At 37.0% G+C, this 21,387-nt stretch overlaps 1 protein-coding gene across 1 annotated transcript in view; it reads right to left on the minus strand.

The window, feature by feature from the left end:
* Window positions 1–21,387, minus strand: part of LOC126092594 (collagen alpha chain CG42342-like) — a 614,083-nt gene that overhangs the window by 552,810 nt on the left and 39,886 nt on the right. The window contains exons 5-6 of the mRNA XM_049908319.1: window positions 16,285–16,320; window positions 11,947–12,018 (exon numbers count right to left, since the gene is read on the minus strand). Of these exons, the coding sequence (XP_049764276.1) occupies window positions 11,947–12,018; window positions 16,285–16,320 (108 nt within the window). The remainder of the gene's footprint in view (window positions 1–11,946; window positions 12,019–16,284; window positions 16,321–21,387) is intronic.

The following is a 21,387-nucleotide window of genomic DNA, read 5'->3' on the forward strand; positions in this document are numbered from 1 at the left end:
CCTTCTCTTCAAATCTCTGCATTAACATATTGGCAACCACTCGAAACAAAGGGCTGCCCATGGCTACGTCTTCTGTCTGCTCATTATATTGGCCATCATACAGAAAATAAGTTGAGATCAGCATATACCTGAACAGATCCAACAAAGCTCATCAAATCTCTTGGCAATCAGGTCCAGTGAGACTTCCTGTAGCACCCAGAGATACCATATCAAAGCTGACCATTACATAAGATTCTGTGATGTGAAGTTGCTTTAGATACTGCAAGAAGTCCTCCAAAACATCTCACAATGTCATGTTTTATGCAGATATAATAATTAACTCATATCATGCAATACAATGCTCAACCGTAGTTTATCAATTTTTCAGTCTCTATGAAGACACTTTGCTTGCTTATTCTGTATATATCTGAATCATCTTTCTTCTGACCACATACCGTATTTACTCGAATCTAAGCCGCGGGTTTTTTCCGGTTTTTGTAATCCAAAAAACCGCCTGCGGCTTAGAATCAAGTGCAAAGCAAGCGGAAGTTCTGAAAAATATTGGTAGGTGCCGCCACAACTAACTTCTGCCGTCTAATATATGTAGCGCTACACAGGCATGCTTTGTCGGCACAAAGATAAATACTGGCGCCAAAACTTCTGCGTCAGTGAATAAATTTAAAAAAAAATGTGGAAGACGAGCTTTTTTTTCTTCGCCCCGAGTTTCGACCACTTCATTTTCATACATTATCCAACGAAGTAAATACAAATTCCGTATTGTTCATCTTCAAATGTAGTAGAATTTCAATGTACTACGAAAATCCGACTGGCAAGACTGTTTGGGATGTTTTTCAATACGGCCAACTCTACTTTCTGAATTTTTTCCTACCTGTGAGAAGAGATGGTTGCTAATAGTAACCTGATGAAATGTGAATCACAAGCAGTATTCTCTTCACCATTCACCATAAGAATAATACGAATATAAACATTTTGCCATGTATTCTTCCGTGTTTGTTGCTATCTCATTTAAATCCTGTCTGCCTAATAAACTACGAAACTAGAGTGAGACAACAGCAAACGCGGAAGAATATACTTATCGTGTCATGTTTATATTCGTATTATTCTTATGCTTAATAGTGATACAGTCAGAAATGAAGCACGGCAACTGACTAGATTTTTAAATCTAAGATGACTCTAATTTCTGTGCAGAATTTGATGTACTAAAGAAGCGGCCGCAAAGATTTTCAAACGGAGAAAAATTTTCGCCTAATTCTCTTTCAGAACATGTTCTATCATACGCAGCCTATTATTTGGTTCTTGTTGATCATTCTCAAAGGAAGCAGCAGTGTAAGTAACAACAAATAGCAGTCTCTTGCCATTGTTTCGCTAATGACACGATTCGCCTCTTTTTAGTTGTAAGCGGCGGTAGCGCGCACAAAAGCAAGCCATACCGCGAGCGGCGACAGGCCGTAAACACGCACTATCAGAATGCGACAAACAATGCATGACACAGTACAGTGATGCATTTTCAGCTTAGAGTGACGTAAACACCTACAACAGAGAAAACGGCACTTATCAGATCAAAGCAAAATAAGCAATCGATTCAAACCAGACGAAGCACGTGAAAAAGGAAGGGTACCCGTATAAATATGGACGGAGCGCCTGACGCATAGCAATGGCTACCTGGTAAAGCTTAACTGCTAAGCTTACGACTCGAACCAAACTACTGTAGCTATATCGTCATTCATTCGACCTAAATTGTGTCTCATATTACAATGGACCAACTTTGTTTCGATTTGGAGGTGCGGCCTAAAACTTTTCTCTCCCCTTGAATTTCGAGTCTCAAATTTCAGGTGCGGCTTAGATTCAGGAAATCTTTTTTTCCTTTATTTCGAGTCTCATTTTTCAGGTGCGGCTTAGATTCGAGTAAATACGGTACTTCTCTGTTGACATCACTCATCAAAGCTTCACTTTCAGAAAAGTATTTATACAGTGACTGAACTGTGCACCTGAACAACATTTTAACTAACAAAAAGCAAATTTTACAGGAGAACAAAATAACTGTTTTGATGCTGCCCAATTGGGCTTTCTTGACGCAACTCAGAATACAGGAGGTAAAATGCCATTCTGTATATTTTTCTAACAGCTGTTACAAAATTGGTCATTTTCCATAAAAAATACCTATCTTTGTAGTAACTGTGTTGTACTGCAGAGTCACTCTGGTTTTTCAGTGTTATTCATTACAGAAATAGAAAGATTATTCTGCAAAAATACTATAGAACCGGTCAAAACTCATAGGCTATAATGTTTATTATAATGCAAATCTCCCTAGGCAGCAACAGAAAATACTGAAAAATTCAGCATCATTGCTTTTGTAATTACACTAAACATGTTTTTTCAGCATTACAGTGCCATCTCTCAATCAATGGGTTTTTGAAAAATTAGTGTTCAAATTCTCAATTTGTTTGGTAATTACTGGTAAAAATTCAGTTTTTCAGTTCAGTACATACTGAAACATTAATTGATTGATTGATAAATTTACTCATCTGTAAAACAAAGTAAACTATACAGATGTTGTCAATTGTTGGCATAATATTTCTTACTAAATAAACATAAATAGATTCTCACAACTTTTACAGTTCTTATAAATAATTAGCCTTACAATATCTATAATTATCTCATATACTGTTGCATAATGTATGGTGTATTCATAATTATAAAGTGGCTATCTATAGTTATTTTAATTATACCCTGGAAGATTTATTCACATGGGACAGTCAGAATTTTGTAGCTTTTTGAATAAATCAATTCAATGGGTTCTATTGCTGCTATTTGTTACAATCCTAACAATATTTTCTATATGCTAAAGCCAGCCTGCATGTTCTCAGCACTTGTACCCCAAAACATGATTCCATAATTGAGGACTGATTGTATGTATCCAAAAAGGTCACTAAGAGGCATGAAACACTGCACACTGGTGCAAGGATTCATAGAACATTAAATGCTGTGGATAGTCTCTTGGCCAAAGCCCTTACTTGTTCTGTTGATTTCAACTGGCAGTCAACATTCACCTCGAGGATTTGGTATATGTTACACATTCTAAAGCATCTTCATTAATTTTTATTGTAGCACCATTGAGTTTCCTGCCCCCCCCCCCCCCCCCCACAACAGAAGTAATTAAATTAGTTTCCTTTGTGTTTAAAGTTACTTTATTTTGTCAATGACCAGTCGCGGATGTACTTGAAGGCTGTATTCACCTTTTCTGTCAACTGTGTTGGATTTTTATGTGTGATTACATTGTTACTTTCATTGGCACACAGTATACTTTCTTGACATCTGGCACTCTGTGGGAAATCATTAATGTAGATAAGAAAAAGGATTGGTCTGACACACTCCCCTGCGGGATGCTTACATTAAAATGTTTTGAATATGTGAGATCTCAACTTGTAGACTTAAACCTCACCTTACTCCTAGTAAATCTAATATACGCTATAAAATTCTGTGGTCATCTGTGCCAAATGACTCTGATAAATCTAAGAAAATTACATTTACATGTTCACTTTTGTCCCGCAGCTCTCAAATGAGTTTTGAAAACTGTGAAATAGCAGATTTTGTACCTCTTTTGGGCCTGAGACCAGGCTGTTCATTAATCTTTTTTTCATTAGTGTTTCATTCATTTTGGAAATGATGGGCAAGGAAGAGATTGAACTTAGTATTCTACATTTTCTGCATCACTATTTTTACATATGGGTATTACTTTTGCTTGTTTAGGTACTCGGGGAAACAGCCAGATCTGAATAAATCATTGGTTATTTTTGTCAGTGGAGCTTTTATGGAATTTACTCACTGATGTTGAAGTATTGCTTCTTGGTGCTTTTGACTGGTGTAAGTTTATCATACAGTATAGAGATAACTGCAATGTTAGATGGTGATTTATTCTCCCAGTTTCTCTGCAATCTTTTTGTAGACCCACAGTTGCAGGATGTTATTATCTTTTCTTCCCCTTAATATAAACGGGTCATCAGGTGAAATCTGTAGTCAGACATATACTTATTTTGAATGAGCCTCTATGCAACACTTGGTCTGATGTACCAACACCCCTGAAATGCTCTAGGTTCCGTCTTGCAGACTAGGAATCAACTGTCCTTGATAGTGATGGGAATTCTATTGCCTGGATGATTAACATGAAATGAATTTTTGTCTAATCCATCAGGGCAAAAGTATTACACTATTATATTAGATTGCTGCAAACATTTAACACATAGAACTTATTGGCTATGCAAATTATGAGAAACGTTTTTTTTTCATTATGAGCAGCAGTTACAATACTGTTCCACCCACCACATCAGCTGGCAATATTCCAGGAAAAGCACCATTTACCCTCAATATATAAGGGCTTCCACTATCTCTCAATACCTTGTGTTTATTGGCCTTGCTGTCACAAATGTTAACTGCAAGTCTCTTTAGTTTCTTTCCTTTATTCAAGTACTTATTCACTCTGCACATTGCCACAGCATTTGATGCATAATCCAAGATGCCTTCACTTACAGTGTTGTTTACTGCAACACAGACTTTGCAGCTCAACAATGGTACCAAAAATAATTTGCAGTGGAAACAATTTAACCAACAAATGCACTGAACTAGCTACAACATTCTTTCTAACCTAATTTATTTTCTACAAATGTGTTGGTTACAATGTTGTTCGGGTGAATGATTCAACTGACAGTTCTTTCAATATACAAATTTAATTGGTTCATATATTCAGATATAAATTAATGATTGCAAAGGAACATATGTCTCCTAATTATATGACTTATGTTACATAGGATTTCTAGCGTTAAATAACAAAAACAGAAACAGATGGGAATTGCGTTCTTAAGCTTACCCAGGAAATCCACTGTTTGTATCACACTCGTACTGCACTCAGCTGTCCAGCCAACATGCAGCCAATTACGAAACATGATATTTCTACAGCGTACTTTGTCATCAGGTCCGGGTGACACAAATAGAATAAGTGTCTCAGCTGTTTTGCACCTCCCACATATTCTTATCACTTCCCACCCCTTCCCTCACAACACAGTTGCATGCGGCTGCCAGTGGCGTAGTGGGAGAAAAAGATTGCTGAATGCTCAAACATTGATCCATTGGTGCTACTACTGCCATTGGGGAACTGAAGTCACCAGTGGCCAACGTTGTAACTTCAGGTGGCTGAGTGTTCCGTCTTATGCTCTACTGACTGTGAAGGCACTGTCTCTATTGATCAGGCCATCATATTTCAACAGCCACCTTCAGAACATGATCTGAAAATGCCAAAGTCTGTCTTAGCATTTCTGTTCATTCATTTTGGGTCATTCCATGTCAATGTAACCAGGGGCTCCAGCTCATAGAGATTTGGCTGAAACAGAACAGAAGTCTTCCCAAGCAGTAGCTATTGTACTCTGTACATCGAGTGGCAAATTGTACTTTCTTCCTGATACAGCAGTAGCAACTGTCATAACAACACGTTCAAAAGGAATCTGACACAGGTCTGTCAAATGTGGCCAGTGAAATGATTCTGCTGGTGCCATGAAGTTCACTACTACATCACCTCCAGCTTCACAGCATTCTGCGACACATTTGTAATCATAAATAGCAACAACATAGCAACCTGATTGCATGTTGACACTTTTGCTTCTGAATCCACGTTGTGCATTATAACCAAATAGTCTGCTCATCTGCATTACACCAGAATCCACTGGAGAAAAGTTATGATGGCTCCTTGTGCCTGCAATAGTTTTAACAGGTTCAGTCTGCTTTTTAGCAACTTTTCAACAGATTTCACCTCATCTTTCAAAACATAAAATGATTGTACACCGGAGATATTTTTCAGTGCCCAGGTAAATAACAGAAGACGTGTTAGAATGTGCTCTTCTGTAGGGTTCGGCAGACTAGATCACTTAATGGTAGCACCAATACTGTCACATACATTTTTACCACGACTTGTTGCCAAAAAATTACAATCTGCATTAATCTGAAAACCATGGAAATGCATGCATAAATTTTTGAGATTTTTACAATTTTTGTACTGGCTAGCTGCCCCATCACTGAAGTACTTTGTAGAACATATGTGAGGCAGCTTGTTTTTAACATAAGCCATCACATGCGCATACAGGCATGAACTGCAATGGCATCATGAATTAAACAGTCACTAAAAATGCACAAGTTAATAACAGACACACCACCTGATTCATCACTATTGTCAATCATAAATGGTTGTTGAGTTGCTTGGCTGTTGTTCCAATGGTATCCTTGAATATCATCTTGCACTATAAATGCATAATTTTCAGAAAAGTCCACTATTACTTCAATTTCATCTTGTTTCACATGATCCTTACAAAATTGGAGATATACATATTGTGCTGTTGCCGTAAAGCTCTGTGTGTGGTCAGTTTGTCTGGTTTTTCACAACACAGTTCAACAAAATTAGGATATTCTTCCTTGAATTCTACATAAAGTTTAGAAATGTTACAAAGCAAGAGTCTTTTTTTGCATCTGCACCCATACATTTCCCATTTTTACAGTAACATATTCTTTTTTGCATTATTCTGCTGTAGTAATCATTTTCATAAAACTCTGATACTAGCACCTTTATTTCTGAACTTAAATTGTTTACCCAGAGCCTGTCGAAGTTCTGTATGGACTCCTTGGATTTTTTTTTAAATTTTCCTATACAGTATGCTCAATAGACCAAAAAGTGCAAGGCGTGCAGATACTACACTTTTTCTTAAGTCATGCATAATTTTGTCCACACCGGAGCATTTATGGCATGATTTCTATTTCTTTGGAGTAGATAGTACTTCCTCTTCAACCACTAGTCCCTCTGCCATTTTGTGTTTCATTTACATTTCAGTTTCTTGTAGTTTTCTTCTAACGTAACTGGGTCTGTAACTTTTCCCAGCTCTCTGTCTTCATGGGAGACAAACCAAGAGTAGTCACTGAAGTATTTAATTGCTCAGCCACTGTAGTTGAAGGTTGCTGATACTCTTCATCACTACCATGTACATTATCGGAATATCCACTTTTTAGTAGTGAGACACACCTGGAACATAGCTTCTGTCCTCATTCGATGTTAAGACTTGTGCACTAATTCTCTTTCATTATTGATTTTATATCAATTTCTCAAAGACTACACCTTGCTGTCTTCTTATGGATACAAACTGGATCAAAACAACTGCTTTGTAGAAAAGAATACTTATCCTTAAATAGTTTTGTATGATGGTAACAAACACTCATGTTCCTTGAAACTGTACTCCTCACACCTACAGGGTGAATACCAGATATCCACAGCAACAAATCTAGGTTTGATCATGTACAAAGCAAGTGGCACATTTAGTTCCATATGTTGTTTTATGACGTGAGTGGTGTAAGTGCATCATCAACTTCCCTGAAAAATCATGGGGGTTTCAGTGCAGCTTTTTTCAGAGCTTTCTCTTTGAAACTGTCTATGGATAGCTTTCCAACAATTGGTGACAGAGGGCACCTCATAGTGAGGTCATAATCTGTTCACATTAGTCATTACTGGAGGGAAAGACTGTAGTTGTGGGGACAAATTTAAGGAGGGCAATCATTATAGGGCTGACTTTCTTCCTGATCTGTTTGAGAGAGTCAGAAAGCCACACTTTTCTGAAGAGAGAGACCTCATCAAACCCCACCATATGGTCCCGATTACAAAAGTGTAGTCTTGAAACCTGATGTGGTGCTGATATTTACTGGCACAGCAATAGCATAATATTGCCATTAGATATCTAGCCAGATGGTATGTCAGTGCATCTATGTCGCTTACAATAGGCTGTAGAGGGATAATCTGTTCGTGAATTTTTGGTAAGCTGTAGAGCCTTGGTCATGCAGTAACTCATGGTCAAAGTTTTTTGATGATATACTTTTGTCAGGGACTGGCATGGAAGCTCAACTGTCTTCCTATTTATTCCACTGTTCATGCATCCCTTTAATTCCAGGTATTCTGTATCCTTTAGTAAGATTTCATCCTGCAATTGTACTTTGACAATGGAAGTAGTACTACAGAGGCATCTCATTAGTCCGCAGGGTCCACAGGTAAAATGACTATTTCATGATCATTCCATAACTCTCGAATGGCTGTCTCTGGTAAAATAGCTCTGGTGTGCATGTGGCACATTTCCTGATGAATCTCTTCCACATCGTTACCAGAGAGGCTGTAAATTACTTCTTCTACACTACTGATGAAATCCGTAACAGGTACAGCAGTCAGAATTGCTGCAAAATTGAGTCCCTTTGCACCTAATTTTGTTGCACTGCCAATCTCTTGCTCCATGAGATTGATTACAGTTTGTCATTGCTCTTCCTGCAGTTGTTTCCCTCTCACTGCCAGATGTTTGAATTTAAGCCTAAGAGAGAGGGTCAACCCACTCTGAAGAATCAAACGAGAGTAAACAACCCACCTCTCCATGGAGTTTGAGCAATTTCTTAGATGTGTATAGTCACCAGTGTATGTACCAGGCCATTTCTCTTACAAGAGCCAGACTTGCTCTTCTTGTGCTCTGGTGGGTAGCTGGCAGTATTTATAGAAATTAAAAATTAGAAATTAGAAATTAAAAATGTTGGTATTATGCCATGGTTATGACACCTCATCAAAAAGGCAAGAAAACTGAGCAGATGGTCTTTCCCATTTCAAAAATTATCCAGAGTCTTAACTCCTGTAGATGGCTCTAATGTGTCATTTTGGGATTGTACTCCAAAGGAGACTGTCGAAATATGAGTGACCAATGGCCTGATCAATAGAGACATACACTTCACTCTCAATAATGTTGTTGACCCAGTGCTCAGCCAAGTCAAAGTCCACTGAGAGCAACTTCTGCACCTGACAGCAGCAGCAGCAGCACTGAGGGACCAAAATTCATGGCCTGCATTCAGTGATCGCATCTCCCCACCACTCAACCCAGCAAAGCTTGCAGCCAACTACTATGAGCAAACGTAGGAAGTGATAAAGGTATAAAGGACGCATGAAGTAGAAAAGATACTAATTCCGCCTGAAGGCGATGGCAAGGTTTACTGCAGAAATATCGTGTCATGTAAATGACTGCAACTAGCTGGACACATTGAGACCAATATGAACATATAAGTATTACATTGATGTAAAAAGTGAAAGACCTAGAAGACATTGTCAGATAGCAGAGTAACTGTGTAAACATACACAACATTTTTGGGTGTGTAAATCAATAGAGCTGAAATTCCCTGCAACATGTAGTATGGCCATCAGAATGCATAAGTGTAGTTTGTGTATAGTTTTGTTACCAAACTTGGTAGTGTGTATATAGGGTGTGTACAGTGTCAGATGTTTAGTGATCATTTTGTAAGACATGGAAATCCCATATATACCTGTAAGACAATGTCATCAGCACCTGAGAGAATTTCAAACCAGCCTCATTGTGGGCCTCAAAATGGCTTGCTGGTCGAATTTGATAATATTCAAATTTGTGGTGTATTCAGATGTGACAATTGCCTGATGTTTGACTGCATGGAAACATGGCATCTCACCACAGGGGAGGGTTACCTTATTGGGCGTCAAGCACATCATAACCTCTTCACATCTGCACCTGACATCTAAGAACAAGTAATGGGCTCCACAAACATTCTGTGTCATCCTGCACCCCTGGCCAGAGAATATCAGCAGCAGGACTAGCAAGCTGCCATCTCATGCATACACTGCCATTAACACCACTCCACAAACAGCTGCATTTGGAGTGGTGCTGTGACCAGGAACATGGACTTATGATGAATGCTATCTCACTGTGCTCAGCAATGAACTGTGGTTTTACACTATTCTGGATGATCATAATTGGCAAGTATACAGCGTACAATTTTTAGAGGCATAGTCTTGATACTCCTGATGTCATGGTGCGAGGAACCATAGGGTATGACTTCAGGTCATTGCTGGTATTGATTGAAGAAACTCTGATGGCACAACGATATGTCACAGGCATCCTGTATCCTCATGTGTTACCTATCATGTGACAGTATTGTGGTGTCAGTTCTCAACAGAACAGCACTTGGTCACACATAGCATGTATCTCTATGAACTGTCTGCGTAATATTTAAGTACTCTCGATGGCCAGCAAGATCCTCAGATCTGTCCTTGATAGAACATGTTTGGGACCACTCAGATGTCAACTCCATGCCAGTGCCAGTATATCAAGAACCAGTTACAACAGTTGTTGGGCCAACTTGCGTCAGAAGAAGATATCATGGCTTAAAGGAACCTAATCAGTGCTTGCATTCAGGCCAGAGGAGTCAGTACAACATCATACTGACAAGCTGTCTCATACTGACAAGTTCTTTGTACATTTGACTTGATTTTGTTATGACTAAAATAATATCACACACCCTCTCAACCCATGAACTTTCATTTCTTTTCTTCCTCCCCTTCTGGGTGCTTCAATTTTTTTGACAGGCAGTGTTAATTATTCAACTGACAAAAACTGCTGTGTAAAACAATAAAATAACTAATAAGAAATTTAGAAATGGAAATAAATATGAAACTGATCACAAAAATAAAATTGTATTTTGATAACATGAAAAAACTTAGGAATACAACAGACATCAAGAAAGGAAAATTGTAAACTTTACAGGCATTTCTTTTCAGGCCACTATAGGTAGAGTTAGAAATGATGGCGGTCAACTTTAGGCTCATTCTGCACACCTTTGTCACATATTTTCTTTCAGCCAATGACCTTTCAGTAGTGTTCTGACTCTGCTGTGAATAACATACCTAATGTGGGTATTAAATGTGAAAGTAGCAAGCTGTTTAGTGAATTTTGATTCAATTTGTTGTGAGTTGTCATCACTGATTGTCATCGTAGTGATGAATTCTGTATAAGCGAGCAAGAGACATAATTTGCACGACACCCACTTTCATCAAAAGGCACGTGTTTGTGGGCACATGCACATACCACAACTGCCACTTAGAATCATCAACAACGCAATCCCATGCCTCGACATGTGTGAACTGCCATTGTTCGTGGATTGGACTATAACTGTCTTTCTATGGTGTCATGAAGTCTCATTAGACATGTATTTTTAGACTAGACTATTTGTGTTACTTGTAAAAAAATGTATTTGTGTATAATTTGCGGGGAGAGGGAGTGTCAAGAGTACTGTCAGATAAAAAAGTCAATAAAACAGTTGTTCTCTTCATAATATTCTTGCCATTGTTGTCACTGTAATTTTTTTCTTTTCTCCAATCATTTTGCCTAAGCAGAATGTAAGGTAACAGTGACAAGAGATAGCCAAATTTGTTTTCAAATCTGTATAGTGGTTTTAATTGTTAATGTTTTGGTGCATGAAAGTCATATCTCCTAAAACATAAGAATAACTATTGACAACACAGTTTGTGGCTTGAGTGTAAGCACTGTACTTCTGTAGCTAGAAATCGGAATTTGTTGTATAAGCATGATCAAATTTATGGGTGAGGATATTATTTAAATCATGGGATTCTATTTCTCATATCTCTAAACTAGTGCATTAACAGTCAAATGTAAACTAATAAATTAGAAATGTCATGGCATAGAATTATATTTCCCTTGTGGTTCCTTTAGTTATTGTTACAATGTTTTGGAGTATCAGATAAATAACTCAAGTACAATATGAAAATAATTTATGCCTAATAATATACTTCTAGATATGGATCCAATAATAATACTTGAAACGGTTTGTACTTAACATATAGCCTACATTCTAAAACAATAAAAGACAAAACAAGGCTTTCAAAGTATTTAGCAAAATAATTCTCTATGCTTTTGCAAGAATAATCAGCTTTCCACTTACATTCATAATACACAGATATCTTATATTTACATTTAAAATTTCTTCTCTCAAATAATTTGTTTGAATTTACTTAATTTATGAATGAAACCTAAGAATACATACATTCATGTACGTGTAATTCATTCTCACCTTAACAGCAGAGAAGACATCAAAACCTGGACTCCCCAACTCTCCCTTTTGGCCCTTCTCTCCTGGACGCCCCTGTAATACATTTTTTTAAATTTTATTAACATATGATTTGGAATAAATCTAATAGCTAATTAACTGTGTAGAGAGAAATCTGTTGCTGAATAATTATTTTCACTATGAAATAAAATTAAAAACTTGAGCTACTTTATTTCAGCACTTATTAGCTGAAAGGATTCAAAAACATCCTTTGCCATGACATAAGCTGTCACTCTTTACGGCCTCCTCAACAACCTCTCCATAATGGCTGAAATATTATCTTGTCTTCAGCTCAGCCTACTTCACATCCTAATTCATCCATATGATGTTCTGAACCTCATAGTTAACAGACTCCTGAAAAATGTCCCTATGGCGAGCATGTAAATGTAAAATCCATCACATCTTCTCCTAACTAATCAGTGCTAAAGTTACATATGAAAATAGCGAACTTCAATAGCTACAGTGTGATGTAGATTTTTGCATACAATACCACAAAACTAGTTCCCTAGTCATTCATGATGCCAGGGCAATGTGTGTGAAGACTACAGTGTCTCTGCAGCTGGTATCCGTGTTCTTATAGTGATGTGTAGTGCAGAGTCCAAATTCCTTGATTAGCCCATTAATTAAGATCATGTTTATGAAAGATGCCAGCCAATTCTCAGCGCTGTTAGACTTTTAAAGCAACTTCGGTAAGAGTTATCAGCCTAGCTTACATTTCCACGCCAAGCTTAAAATAGTCAACACTCGTACATCAACCCTATATGCTCTGTAGCAGTTTAATCACACTACGAAAAACTAACATCTGACCACTAGACTTGAAAATTTACACAACTAACAGTCAATGCAACACCCCTAAGAGGTTCCTTGTAACTTTCACTGAAATTTCCATGGAGATAAAACAGGAAAACAATTAAGTTGAGTAAGACAGAATCACATAAAAATCAAAACACTTCTAATGTCAAAGGAAACAAATGAATTTTATTCACTGGAATTTATTCTTATCAAATCCATCTCTTCCATCAGCATCTCCTCCCACTAATCTAATACTTGCTTGGTATGATACAGTATCTCTACCAGCCAATCTCATGTGCATATACTAAGCCATAACACATGCCTACAGATATTGGGAAAAATTGATTGAAATCCGTATTCACACACAGGAATGTACTTGCAAATGTTTTTAAGCTTTCCATGCATAAAGAAGGTGTTTATGAGCTCTTTGCTGCAGATAAAAGTGAGCATCCATAGGTTATAGTGCCATGGCACATCTTAATCAGATGTCACCTTTTGTACTGCTGACTGGCAGCTGGAATGGCCGAGCAGTTCTAGGCACTTCAGTCTGGAACCACGCGACCACTACAGTCGCAGGTTCAAATCCTGCCTCGGGCATGGATGTGTGTGATGTCCTTAGGTTAGTTAGGTTTAAGTAGTTCTAAGTTCTAGGGGACTGATGACCTCAGATGTTAAGTCCCATAGTGCTCCGAGCCATTTGAACTTTTTTTTTAATTAAAAAAAGCCTGAAAGTTTATTTTCCCACACCCATATCTCCTCTGTATCTCTATGTTACTTTCACCTCAAACGGTATTGTGATCCACAAATACAAGAGCATTTAGGTCTTCTTTTCCCATTACTTTTGTGTCCTTTGTGGTATCCATGCATGTGATGAAGTGTAATGGGAAAAGCAACTGCCCTGTTGCATACCTCTACATGTTCTAAACCACTCCAACTTTCAATCTCCTTTATGTATACTGCTCTAAATCAGCATGCAGCATGAGAATTTTCGTAGTTAGAGAGTTAATGTGATTTTGTTTTTCTAACCAGTGCCATATTTTATTCTGTGGCACACTGTCATGTGCCTTCTCCAAATCTAAGAAAACATGTATCATACCTTTCCCTTTCTCCCAAAATTTATATATCATTTGTTTGAGTGCAAAAATAAAGTCCATTATTCCACAGTTAATCCTTCACCTATCACCTTCTTATTCAAACTGAAGTTCTAGAGTAAGTCCCAATCTTGTTTCTAGAATATTTTCCAAGTAAGAAATAATGGGAAAATAGTGATCCCTCTAGAGTTGATACATTATTTCCTGTTCCTTTATTTTAAACATTGGTATTATAAATCCCATTTTTCAGTCACTAGGTACCCAATTTTCTCACCATATCACTCCCAGGATTCAGTGCAACCACTGAATTCCATGATTGTCACTGCTTTTATTATGGGCAAAGTTCCCTTCTTTCATTTGTTTTAAAGCAGTTTCTGCCCAGGTAATTAGTGGTTGTTCTCCATTAAGCAGATCATTTACTCTCGGTTAATGATCTTCCACACTGTTCCCGTTCAACAACATTCCAAAATAAACCTTTATGTATATTCTTATTCCTTCTATGTCTTTGATGATGATCCCATCTTCTGTTTCTACTGACCTCATCTCTTTCTGATTTCATACTTACCAAGAAGCCACAGAGAATTCCTTCTCTGCTACCCATTTCACCTGGGGCTTTAAAACACAGGAAAATAATAAATATGGAGGGCTCAACCTTAGGATTATGGACAAAGGTCCCAAAATCATCTGCAGTGTGTTTGAGAACAATGGTAAGTTGCAGTTGGCATGGCTGACCTCATAATTAATTATGATACTCATTCAGTATACTCCATTCTCTAAGCAATTACTTCAAAATCTAAAAACTTCAATGAAGTTATATCTGCTTTAAATTACAAGATAAGGTAGTTGCCTTGTTAAAAGAAATATCAAAATAGGGAGAATGTGGTAAGGAAGCCATATATTTGTTAGACTTATCAACTCATTTATACAGAAAAGATTCTGTATACCACATGTAAACTCTCACTGTTATAACAGTAAAGTAAATCTACTCTGTAGATTGCTACTAATAAAAGGGCACTGAATTTAGTAGGTTAAACCCTACCAAAATATGTACAACAGTTAGTGTAAATCAGTTTTCTCATTGATTTATCATTAATTTTTGTGATTTAGTTTTATTATTTTATCCATAAAGATAAATTTAGTATGAAAAGCATCTGTAACAAGTACACAGAGAAGGCAATATGTTTAAAATGCAGTACAATATTCTTCATTTTCTACACTGTGAAACTTTCAGGCCTTTGTTAAATTCATTGTTGGTTCATACACCATTAGAGGAGAAACAGTTGTCTCCTTACATTGCATAAATATCTCTTTTATTTTGCTAAATAGATGTTTCATCCACTGCACATTATTTAGAAAATTAATAACCGAAAAATCAAGTGTAGGAACCTTGGGAGTATATTTTACTGCTGACAATACATTAATAACATCGCACATGAATATGAAACATAATGGTTTGGAGTCCATGCTTAACTGTAGGTACCCTTGTAATTGGCTGAGTAGTTTCCTCAAAGATCAGAAGAATGCAACTGTGCAGCAGTTCCAAAAAAACTATGCCTTGTAGAGCACTGATGTGTTCGAACCAACCTGTGGGTTGATGTCAGCTTTGCCTTTTTTAAATTAATGTGTTATGAGGCACTGAATACCACAGATACAAGCTTCCACTTGCGTAGGCAAATACACTTCTGAACATGCAACCAAAATATTAAAATATCTAACAATTGAAGATCATAAATTTCAAGGGTTGATTTCAAGGAATATGTCACGAGGCATAACTGAAGATTGCACCTTTTGACATATTCTGATCTGACTATTATAGCCACTTCTCTGAACACTGGTTTCTCAAATATAGCTAATAGATGATACTGCAGAATGACTTTGGAGACTTATGGATCACAGAGAATATTCATTTTTTGCATGAAAGACTGGGCACATCTGCACAGCACATATAGTGGAAAGGTGATTACAAGGTTTTTTAGGTTTTCACACAGAACTGAATGCATTATTTTATCTGGGGATGTTTTACAGGAAGCATATATTGCCTTATCATCACATAAGAACAAAAACAGTGCATTGTTCAATGAGTTTACAACAGCTGTCTGGTTAAGTACAAAAATGCTGCTAGTCATTCTGTACTTTTTGTAATCTTCTGCACTTGATTTAACATACAAAACTTCAAACAAGTACCACAACAATTCTATACCTTAAATCAGATGACTATAGTAAATGAACTATTCACTTCATCTTGGTTATTCTCCTAGCACATTCAGGAATTCCACATAGATTATATGTATATCATGCATATGTCATGCATTGTACACACACACACACACACACACACACACACACACAAAATTATTAGTTACATGAATGAATATTAGCAGTGAAATTGCAATCTAGTGTGTTAGAAAAGCATACTTACTGGATCTCCCTTTGGACCGTCCAAGCCAATAGGTCCCTGAAGAAAAGCAGATCAGAAGATTCCAGTTAGAAATAACTAATGGTGTGAATCAAAGCTGGCAATTAGTAAAGAAATACTATAAGCAATAAGTGAAAAACCATTTAGTATTACATATTACAGTAAGTAACATACATGTGTTATAATTTCTTTACTGCTCACTTTTGCTATGACTACTGTAAGCATCATTATTAATACTATTTTAGCATGAATACACTGGCAACTAACTACAGAATTACAGTACTTTTAAAAAAAGAGTTGGTAATGAAACAACAAACTTTTAACATCTGCTGAAGGAACTGTGAATTAAGAAGCTCAGTTCTGTAGAAAGAAGAATATTTATTAGTTCTTATAAAAAAAGGGGGGAGCGGGCAGGGGAAGAAATCACTGGGGAGGAATGCCATAATCTTTTACCCAGTGTATCTGGTGCTCTTTCCATTGTTACCCTCTGCTGACATCTGTGATTGAGTCAGCATCCACATCTACATTCATACTCTGCAGACCCAATTACTGATTCATCTACAAATTAATAAAATGAAATTCATTTTCACTTATAAAAACAATTCCATTTCAATTGTCTCATCTGTGGCAACTCTTCAATTTCAGTTTTTATAAGTAAATATTAACAATGTATATTTAGTGATATTTCACACACAGGTAAATGTTTAATAGTGTGACTTTGATGTTTTCAAATGTAAGTGGATTAATTCACACAGATCTTGTAAATGCTGGTCGTGTTCAGTGCTATGTCCATTTGCTGTATCCCCAGTGAAAATGTTATAAAGACGATTAACAGCTCACTTTGTAAATTTCTGATATTCAGATTTAAAAAGATAGTACAACAGCTATTCATATCATCGTTCATCAGTATTTATTTATTTCTGTTTACACTTCTTGTTATATTAGCTTTAAACGGTTGAAAAATTTGTTTCAAGTGTCCCACCCGTGACAAATCAATGAAATACCCCGTTAACAACATCTACACGTCACCCAAAAACCGCACACACCATAGCTGCACTTTACCCACATTTTAATTCTATTTAGTATAAGTCCCATAGCCGGCCGCGGTGGTCTCGCAGTTCTAGGTGCTCAGACCGGAGCCGCGCAACTGCTACGGTCGCAGGTTCGAATCCTGCCTCGGGCATAGATGTGTGAGATGTCCTTAGGTTAGTTAGGTTTAAGTAGTTCTAAGTTCTAGGGGACTGATGACCATAGATGTTAAGTCCCATAGTGCTCAGAGCCATTTGAACCATTATAAGTCCCATACACTTGAGCAACATTCTAGGATTGGTATCTATCAAAATACGGAAATCTGCTACAAAACTTTTATGTATGACAATGTGATCATTCCATTTCATATCCCTACAAGTTGTTACACCCAGCTTCTTCATTGCCGGTACCGTAACACACCTATATAGGCCTACAAATGGTGACTGAATGCAGTATTCTTTCCAATCACGCAGTAAGATATTTACAAACTTTTCATTCGTTTCACAACCGTTTTCTGCGTTTTAAGCCATTATCCACTGTTTGCTAAGAAAAGTTGCCATATGTATAAAAATGAAGCGAATTCACATAGTACTTGCATTTTTGTAAAGAAACACGTTAGCAAATACAAAATGTGAATTCGCTACCATTTGTAAACAGTAATAGGGAAAAGTATTCATACAACGCTGCCCACGATTTTATTTTAAGTTAACAACCAGAGATGTTACTCGGTTAACTAACAATATGAGGTGTCTTTCCTAATCTGAACATATAAAAGGATTAACTAAGTTAGACTTCTGAAAAAAGTACATAAAAGCTCCGTACCAGCTGGCTTCACACAATGGTGAAAAAAGTATTCGTACACTACTAGAAATGTAAACATAGAAGTGACTAACGAACCGCTTGTAGTGAGCTATGCCTTCAGTAGCAAGCTACACCTCGTGAATGACGGTTCTGATTCGCCATGAATGACATGCAACAGCAAAATGCATCTCAAAGGGAAAGAAACAACTGAAAAGAAAGACAAATACTTATCTCCCAATACGAAAAGGGAATATCATTTTAAAAAATAGCTGATATTATTGGAAGAAGCCGGGGAACTGTCCAGTCCATAATATCGCGAGTTAGAGAAAGAAATACTGTAACAGCAGAAGAAAATATCGACCACAGAAGCTAACTCAAAAAGAACGAAATATGTTAACAAGGATGGTCAAAAACGATCCTAAATTGACAGTTTCTGGATTGTCTGCGCTTGTTAGTGATCAGTTTGGGAAGGAAATCACATCAAGGGCTCTACGCTACATTTTAAGTAGTGCAGGGTATGGAGCAAGGGTACCTAGAAGAGAACTATACATAATCACGAACAAGAAACTGAGACCTGAATTTGCTCGAGCGCATACAAGCAAGAACACAAGTTTCTGAAACGAGGTACTGTTTACAGACCAAAGTAAACTTAACGTATTTGTAAATGATGGCATAGTTTAGTATGGAATGACCAAATACTGAGCTGGATCCCAAACACATTCAACCCACAGTACAGCATGGTGGTGTAGGAATTATGGTATGAGGATGTATGGCTAGATGTGCTGTTGGATCCAGTTGAGCACCTTTGAAGTACGCCAGGAAATATGAAATATGGAGTAAGACTGCTCTGAAACCTCAGAGACTACCAAAAAAGAGGTTCCTTCCACGTCAAAATAAATAGAAAAGGATTGCCTAAAAAGTATAAAACATAGACATTATATTTATGTACTTGTAATTTTCTTTGCATGTATGAAGCATTTTTTCTACACTGTGTGAAGCCAGCTGGAACAGAATTTTTATTTACTTTTGCATAAGGCTTATTTAGGTGTCCTTTTATTTATAAGTACAAATTAGGAACGAAATCCTATACTGCTGGTTTACCAAATAACATATCTGGTTGTGATCTTTAGTTCTAATAAATGAAGTTATTCTACATCAACAACGGTGTATGAATACTATTTTCCAAGACTGTACATATGGAGACTCTTCAACATAACCATTTGATAATGGCTTCAAAAGCTGAAACTAGTTGTGAAATGATGAAAATGTTTAGCCTTCCTCTTTTTCTAGAGCTTCACACATACCATACTCTCTTTGGGGTCATAATGAATCGATTGGTTTTTAAGGGGAGCCGGAACGATGAAAATGACAAAATTAACGCTGTTTGGTTTTTTCATTATAAAATTATTTGGAGTTTTCTAAATAAAACAAATCAAGTCTCACCCTTCTAAGTGAATTCTAAGTGTGTTTTTTATCGCTGCAAAGTTGACACGCCGCGTAAACGGTTGTAGCGAGTTGGTGTGTCACCTCTGATGGCGCCGTTTGCTGGCTGTAAGCAGGGTATTCATGTGGAATTAGATAGTGTTTTGTTTTCCAACGATATATGGCTTTATCTCTGTGACAAGTGACTGTTCATATTGGTAAACATAAATGCTATACCATGTGTGTTGACTTGTGGAGTTTGCTTTGTGTTGTTTAGCTGTTCAATTTTGCATTTTTGACGAATTTTGCTCATACTGTTTCACGTATTTGGTTTGTGGATATCAATATGCCCATTTCAGCAATCGAGTGTTTAAGAAAAGGCACAATGAGTGGAAGAAGAAATCTTTTGTTGTGTAGTGACCTATTTCTGACAATCGATCCCTACAAGCGTACAGTGCTTCATAAACATTCCGTGAAGTGTTAATTTACGTGCAGTGATATAGTTATTCTTTGACTTAGCTTTAGTTAGTTATTCCGTGCTGTTCATGTCTACACAATTCATTCATGTGTGTAGTGTTAAGTTATTGCTAAATATATGTGGGAATAAAGGAATTGTTTTCTCCAACACCCACAGTTGTTTGGAGGGGAGATGCTGCTCAGACTGCTCCATCGACTACATTGACTACTTCAAATTAATGTGATAGAACTTCTTCCAGCAAGAAACTTTGTGACAGCAAAGAAAAATTTGAAAACTATGAAAGTGAAAGTAATGATGTGAATGAAATAATTAACATTTCCTTGCTCTCTAATATTTTGAAACATAATATTTTATGCCAAGTTTGCAAAGAAAGAGGACTGGAATTGAAAATAACTACACACATTGGTTTGGCATGTAAAATGTTACTGAAGTGTAACAAATGTGCTGCAGAAGTTTCGTTTTCTAATTCTAACAGTATTCCTCATAGTGGTAATAGTGGAAAGAAGATGTATGATAAAATATTAGGCTAGTGTATGGCTTGCATTGCATTGGCAAGAGCAGTGCTGCAGGGGCAATGTTATGTGGAATTATGAACTTGCCAAAACCACCAACCAAGTTTGGATTTTATAATGAATTGGTGGGATCTTCTGCCAAAGATATTGCTCAAGCAACAATGAAGAAAGCAATTGAAGAAGCTGTGACAGATAATGGAAATTGTAGAGATTTAACTGTTGCTTTAGATGGATCATGGCAACATAGAGGTCATAAATCTCTAAATGGAATTGTGACAGCTACCAGTGGAGACAGTTGCAAAGTAATTGATGTTGTTATTCTCTCAAAACATTGTAGATGTAAGGGCAATCCCAAGGACGAACATAGTGAAAGTTGTGAAGCAAATTTTCATAGCACGAGTTAAGCGATGGAAGTAAAGGGATCACAGGAGTGGTATAATGTATATAAAGCTGTAGAGGAACTCAAACCTTATGGCAATGAAATTCACATTAAAAAACAGCAGTACAATGGACATGTGCAGAAGAACATAGGGGCTCACTTGCACAAACTAAAGCAGACTTAGGATCCCAGAAGCTTAATGATGGTAAGACCCTTGGAGGAAGAGGAAGACTGACAGATGAAGCAATTGATAGATTGCAGAGGTATTATGGGTGTGCAATTAGGCAAAATACAAGAAGAATTGAGCATATGAGGAGGGCAGTAAGGGCATTATTTTTCCATATTGCATCAACAGCACCCACAACATGCACTGTGACCTGCAGGTGATGACTCATGGTGTAAGTACCAATAAGGAAAGGAATATGCCCATAAAAACAGTTTGCCAAATGCTGTAATTGATGTAATTAACCCCATATTCGGAGATG

Source organism: Schistocerca cancellata, chromosome 1, assembly GCF_023864275.1.
Source record: "Schistocerca cancellata isolate TAMUIC-IGC-003103 chromosome 1, iqSchCanc2.1, whole genome shotgun sequence".
Lineage (NCBI taxonomy): Eukaryota > Metazoa > Arthropoda > Insecta > Orthoptera > Acrididae > Schistocerca > Schistocerca cancellata.